The sequence below is a fragment of the Drosophila gunungcola genome, unplaced genomic scaffold, assembly GCF_025200985.1.
Source record: "Drosophila gunungcola strain Sukarami unplaced genomic scaffold, Dgunungcola_SK_2 000001F, whole genome shotgun sequence".
NCBI lineage: Eukaryota > Metazoa > Arthropoda > Insecta > Diptera > Drosophilidae > Drosophila > Drosophila gunungcola.
In genome coordinates this window covers 7,109,451-7,116,237 of record NW_026453197.1, presented here as the reverse complement: position 1 = coordinate 7,116,237, position 6,787 = coordinate 7,109,451, and the positions used below count along the sequence as shown (strand labels likewise).

The 6,787-nt window shown below is 35.8% G+C and overlaps 1 protein-coding gene across 1 annotated transcript; it reads right to left on the bottom strand.

The window, feature by feature from the left end:
• Positions 1-3,018: 3,018 nt before the first annotated feature.
• On the bottom strand, positions 3,019-4,807 carry LOC128261401 (serine protease inhibitor 42Dd). The gene is made up of 3 exons (XM_052995080.1): positions 3,962-4,807; positions 3,773-3,911; positions 3,019-3,717 (listed from the first exon to the last, which is right to left on the bottom strand). The coding sequence occupies exons 1-3, from the start codon at positions 4,676-4,678 to the stop codon at positions 3,578-3,580; spliced, it is 996 nt and encodes a 331-aa protein (XP_052851040.1). The 5' UTR covers positions 4,679-4,807; the 3' UTR covers positions 3,019-3,577.
• Between the last annotated feature and the right edge of the window lie 1,980 nt (positions 4,808-6,787).

Sequence of the window (6,787 nt, the reverse complement as noted above, 5' to 3'; positions counted from 1 at the left end):
CTAACTTTGTCTGGTAAACAAGTTGTTTGAATGAGGAGTAAGGGCGGTAGGTTTGCGGAGGGTTAGGTGACACAGTTTTCTCGATGAAGTATTAATAAGATGAAACTTTTGTGAAGAACAACCCGAATTTGTTTTATTTTATTAGTAACATTTGACTCTTATCAGGATAACAAAAGTTACTCCATTGATTCATTTGGTATTCATTTTATTGATGCAAGTGGATCATATGTCGTGACATGGTGATAATGAATTCCTAATGGTGTTTGGGCTTAAGAGGAAAGTTTAAATAAATACTGAATTTCAATGCAAAAGGTTAAGCTGGCTTAAAGTTTTTACTTATGTCCACAAATGTCTAAGAGCTTTATGACTTATATTCCATTTTAGTCGCCTAGATCCCACTTTGTAACCCCATTTTAACCCTCTTCAAAAACGAGTTCAGCACGTGACAATGGCCAGGAAACTTGACTTCCTCCTTCGGTCCCAGCTATTTTGTGAACGGGGTCAACTATTTGGCTTTGCTCTAGTTTGTTCCTATAAAAAACGGAATTCATGACGAACTACTATCCACCCCATTCAGCTGGGCTCCCATTTGGCAGGTGTCTCACTGCTAATTGCCGTCATTTCGTGTGCAAATTGTGCGCAAATAATTGATGGCCCCTTGGGTACTCGCATTTCATTCCCCTCTCCTCATGGTCAAGGCATTCGTGTTCAGTCATTGCATATTCAGTTTTTTTCTTACTTTTGTCTATTGATTTTCGATGAGTTTTGAAATTTACAAGCTATGAGTGTGAAACTGACAGCAGGAGCGTTCGGAAAGTTGAAAAGGTCATGGGAATTCAAAAACTTAATCGATCAATTGCTTGGGAATAATTCGCTTTGAACAATCTGGACATGCATGTGTTTCTTTAAAGATAACATTTGTAACGGTCTTACTTCAAATATTTATATGTCCCAGAAAAATATATAAAAGAACCATATTAATAAAATTTCTATAAATAACATTTTTATTCTTGAAACTATTATTATTATATTGGTGTTCTAAATTGTCTGCGTTTCTCAAATAAAATATAAAATTAAAAAATAAAATGAAAAAGTTACACAAAACTACTTTCGATTAACTTCCCTAACATCTTCCCCTCTTTTACATTTGCCACACTCCCCCGCAATTATATTTTCTTCCAGTCACAACTCAATTTCTTTTGCTTCCTGGCACGCTTCAATTGCCAGGACACCACATGTCTCGGGATCTCATTCAAATACTCAGCTAAAGTGTCAAAAAGTGTGTTTGAAAATATGCTCTTTATTTTCTAGTGCCGACAACTCAATTAAGGATAAGATAGGTCACAAATGGAGGATCCTTCCTGGTGATCCTTCGGATGCAACAATTAGAAATCTCACCGTGAGGGCAGGTAGAGAAAAAGATCGCTAACTGAGGGGTATAAGTGTGCCCTCCAGGTCTCGCACTTAGTTACGCAACATTTGCGACGATCCCGAGATAAGAATATCCAAAGGTCCTTAAAAAAACGTAGGCGTTGGGCAGGCGTTTGACAATTTTTTATTGTTTGTAAATTTAAATGCGTTTCCTTTGAACACAGCTGTTTCTTTATAGATAACCCCGAACCGTCGACAGTTTGTTAATTATTTCAACCCAACCCAAATGAGTTTTCTTAATTTCCCCATGTTTTAAATTAAGTTGTTGTCACATTAGTCTGGCGCTCCTTTTTTGGCGTTGAAAGTGCTTCAAGTGGCAGCTCATTAATCCTGCGTCTGCTTTTTCTTCCACTGCCACTTGTGGCACGTGTGTGTGTGTGGGAGTGTCCTTGTACACGAGCTCTTGTGTCCTTCCATATTCTTAATTAGTTGCGCACTTGTAAGCAAATCGTTTAGTCAAGCAATTTGTTAACTGCATGGATACTCCTCTAATTTCTGAATCTAACCATTCTCACACAAACGATTTTCTTCTTGTTTGCTTAGGGCACTCCACTCATAAATTATAAGGACCCAAAGTTGCTTTCCCTCTTATTGGCTTATCGGAAACTTTGAATAATCGACAAGGAATAATATTCCCATTCGTCCTGTTACCTTTTTTCCTCTTCCCACCGGTTTGAGTATTCTTCACCCGAAATATAAAACATATATTTAGCCAAGGTCAAAGAAAAAATATATAAATTAATCATCTTATATGTTGTTAGATATAATAATAAAAACGACATATTTCTAAATAATTTTATATTAAAAATTTAATATTTTATTCAATTTAAGACTTAACTTCATTTAAAAGTTAAAAAGAGTAAAAGCTATATACTATACTATACACGTAAACTATTTCAAATAAAAAAAATAAGAAATATTTAAGTTAAATCAGACATTTGTTTCTAAAAAATTTGCTGTCATCCATTCCGAAGTCCCAACTGTCTCAACAAAACTTCGTAAAGGGCAAAGCAAAGAGTTTGCTTAGCAAAGTTTTCATAGCCCATGGCAATTCCAAACGCTGAGAACCAAAGGAAACAGCTACTGGCTTCACTTCCGGTATCCTTCTTTATCCACCCGTATTTCCCAGTCTTCAATCCAGAAAAGGAAAGCGCAAAAATTAAATTTAAGCTGATTTTAGATTTACGAAGGCCTGGAAGGGAAAACGGAGGAACTAAAGTTGCTGGCAGGGATTACCAAGCGGAAAAAGAGAAAGAGAAAATCCATCTGACAGACATATCCCGTCTAATTTGTCGCGTGTCCATTTTGACGGCATTTTCACGTAGTTTTGCGCAATTTTCTTATATTTTTTCCACACAAAAGTTAACAAATTTTTTAATTAAAACTTTTTTGCCTGGCCAAGAATGATGACGTCGCGTGGCAACTTTTCCTTGGATCTTTTTTTGTTGGCTGAGTCAACGAAATTTTTTATTGCCCAAATATTGGCCATAATTAAGGCAATAAAAAAATGACTGTACAGCGTGATAATTATTTCCTTGGCTCCCTAACCTCCAGTACATTTAGATGTTTCTATCTTTTTCGTCATTTAATTTGCATTTTAATTTATGGGCGCCTATAACTTTTATCGAAGTCGTTGTCTTTGCCTTTTCCGCAAAGGCCAAAAGGTCAAACAGCTGTGGTTGTCCGACTGTCTGTACGACATTCTCTTGGTTGTTGGTTGTTATCGAAGGCCAATTAGCAGGGAGGTCGAATGGAGGATAAAAAAGAAGGCTAAGCCCAACAAGAAAACAAAGCACACATGGCAGGAAAAGGTTCTGAAAAGAGGATCTTAGAAAATTACCTATCTGGCGACTTAACTTGAACTGGGAACTGAACTGAGAAAATGGATTATTCACGCAGTTAATGATTTAATTGGTCATTAAAAATGTTTTTAACATAACGAAAATAAGAAAACGTTCAGCTATTGTTGATCAAAAATTTGACCCTTTCTATAATAAACAATTATGGGTTCGTCACAAAAATTCTAAAACTTATTATTTTCAATTTTTCTGCAATGCAATTATCTCTTACATATTTTGTGTTTTTAAAGTGTTTTAACGATTTTGATATTATTAAAATGTATCGGTTCTATCCAAAACTTTCTTTTTTACTGTGGTTTAACAATGTGTCCCTGAAAGTAAATAGTACTTCGATCACGTATTATATAGGCAAAAGGATGATCGGCAACAAACTCCATAGGAAGCGGGTTAGGCAGACCAACCGACTTTTTTCTACGAATTAGTGACCCTGGAAATTATGAAATTGCTTATCGAAGTGACTTGCCAATATAATAACTACGTACCTGTTGCAGCTGTTGCCTTGGAACCCTTCTCATCGACCTTTAAATATGCTTTTTGCACGACTTTGTCCATCTTAATGCCAGAACCCATTACTAAGCCTTCAAAGTTCGCTGAAGGTTTAAAAGCATCTCGGATGCCCAGCTGTAGGAATAGATAAAATAAGGATACTTCAATTTTACCACAATACTAACCTTCTGAAGAATGGCCTTTAGTTGTGTGTTAAATTTAATTTTAAACTTCGGCACTTTTACATTCACTGTGCTTTTCCGCAGAAGAACGGATAATCCTGCAATTTTTTCTTCTAATTCACTGAGTCCATCGATTTTATTGGGCAGAAAAATGCGCATTGAAAGACTGGAGTTCCTGTAGGGTAGTTCGATTACCTTGGCATCCAAGTCGTGCAAGTAGGCTGCCCCAAAGGAACCGGATAAAGTCATCATCTGGACAGGAACACTTTTTTCAACCGACACTTGAAAATCAGCCGTGTGAGTTTGGTCAGCATTGAACTCATGTTTCCATTGGCCTTTAAAATAAATTGCGTTTACCAAAATAGCGCTCAGATCAGAATTCATGTCAGTGGGAGAAACCATTTCTCCGATCTTGCCTCGCGTCTTATTGGATACCCAATTATTGACAATGGAAGCCGCCTTCACTGGATCATCTACACTGATCGCCTTGGCATCGGCTTTAAATGAGTTTTGTAATACTTGATTGAACTCCGGCACGAGGCGGTATTTTCCATTCACATATATGCGGTTTGCCAGATCGAGAATGACTGCCTTCTCACGCCCCTCAAGATTTGCAAAAAATTCCCTGTACTTGCTGGCCAGCTCGTTTTTATCCTCGGGTAGTTTTAAAGTTTTCCTTAGTTCTTGGGCCGTTTTACCCCCTGCTGCCATGTAAGCCATACTCAAAATGATCTCAACGGAGAAAGGAGAACTTATAAGGTTCTTTTTAGCATTCTCCTTGGCTAAAATTCGGTAAAAATCCTCGCTGAACCGACAAGCCACCGAAGAGGCCAATAAAATCAGATCTGTGGGAAGTTTATTAAATTGCTTTGGAAGAAAATGCGACCACGATAACCTACTTACACAAGTATTTCATTTGAAATGTGACTTCAGGCGGCAAGCTAATAAAATAAATTACGCTAATTTGATACGGAAATCAGCAAAAGAAATCAATTAAAATGGAAGAAATTGTATTACCCTTTCAGAGGTTTATATATAATATCGTTAAAATTCCAGCTGTGTTAAATAATATATATAGCTTAATTCGATTGATAAAAACTCTCAAGTTACAATTATTAAATCTTTGGGCTTAACATAAATTACAATAGCATCCAAATTTGGATTGATTCCATCGGAAGCATTTGGCTATTAAAACCAAGTCAGTCTTCCTTAATCCAATAAAATTATTGTTATTTTTCAATACCTTTTTCGCAGCTCAACAAGAGCTCCAATAAGTTTTCCCATTTCCTCTGAATACTCCCTCCCAAACCCGTTCCCTCTGTCGCTTCTAATGAACACATGTCAATTAAAGCCGCAGTCTCGTGTCTCATGTCCATGGAATGATATATGTTCGCTAGTCTCAGTCTTCGTCTCAGTCTCAGACTACTTCTCCAATTTTAACGTCAGCTCCGGCTCCGACTTGCACTGCTAAAATTTTATTTTATAATTTTAACTGCTTTAGAAAGACAAACTTGTATATATGCCTAAACAAATATTTTTTTTTCAAAGTATATCTAATAAGTGGTAACTAAAGGTATCTTGTGAAATTGATTAAAAATTGGTATATAATTTTTTTTAAAAAAATTTTCAATTATAAAAATTTAATATATAATATTAATATTAATTTTTCTACACAGGTTGAGTGCAACTTACAAATAAAGTTTAAATGCAGATTTGTTATGCTTAAAGTAATTTTATTGGATAAACAACATATTTTTGAATTGCTTAATGATTCAAAGCCAATGATATTCGTTCATGATTAAGCGCTTCACTGCTGAGTAATAAATAAATGTTTTATCAAGAAAAAATGTTGACTTATGATAGCAACTAAAAAATATTTTAAGTTTGCAAAAACAATTGGGTAAGTTAAATAAAATGTTGTAAAAAATATATCTTTAAGGAAACATTTATTCTCTGTGTAGATCCAAGTCTTGCGTGCTGTGCTGCTGCCTGTGTTACGTTTCTCTCAGTTACGCACATTTTCGCTTATCAGGGAGTCCAAGGGGTGCTGAAAAGTGTGTGAAGGCAGGGGTGGCGGATAGAGAGGGGTAGACAAGCGACAGTTCGGACATGTTTGCCTCAAACCCCTCAAAAAACGGCGAACCAAAATGCAAGTGTCTCGCCTTACAGTCGCCCCCAACTCTTTCACTTGGTTTTTCTCTGAGCCTGATTTATGCCGTCGAGTGTCGCGGGTGTTGCGTGTCTGCACCCACAGACCCCCTTCTCCTCCCTCATATATACAGAAAAAACGATTTTTAATACATAAATATTTAAGATATATTTATATACAATTTTGTTCTAATTTTACAGGACTTCTAATAAACGAAAACTTTGAAACCTTATTTCAAGGATTTCCAGTTAATGGCATATTATCTCAAAAATAAACTATAGCTTAGCTTTACTACCAGGTTTTTCAAAAATATGAGTACCAAATTATCTGCTTATAATCCTAGGACATATTCACTCTTTTATACTTTCTTTAAGAGTAAAATTTTTTTAAAACGTATGTTAATTCTTTAGTCTAAAAAAATTAATTTAAAATATATTTAATAACTCAAAAAACGTGTTTCTTTATTGTTTTGTTTAGAACGGCTTTAAAGCCTAAGCAGATTTAGGTTAATTTTAATCCGAAATGATCAAACAAAATCTTAAAGATTTATTCCAGTGTAGTCATCTGAGACTGCAGGCAGTGCAGTTTGAGTTTTTTTTCTACTCTGTGGTCAGTTGGCTGTCTTCTGTCGATTGGCACTGAAGCGAAGCAGGCGATTTCCGCTTTAATGTAATTTTGAC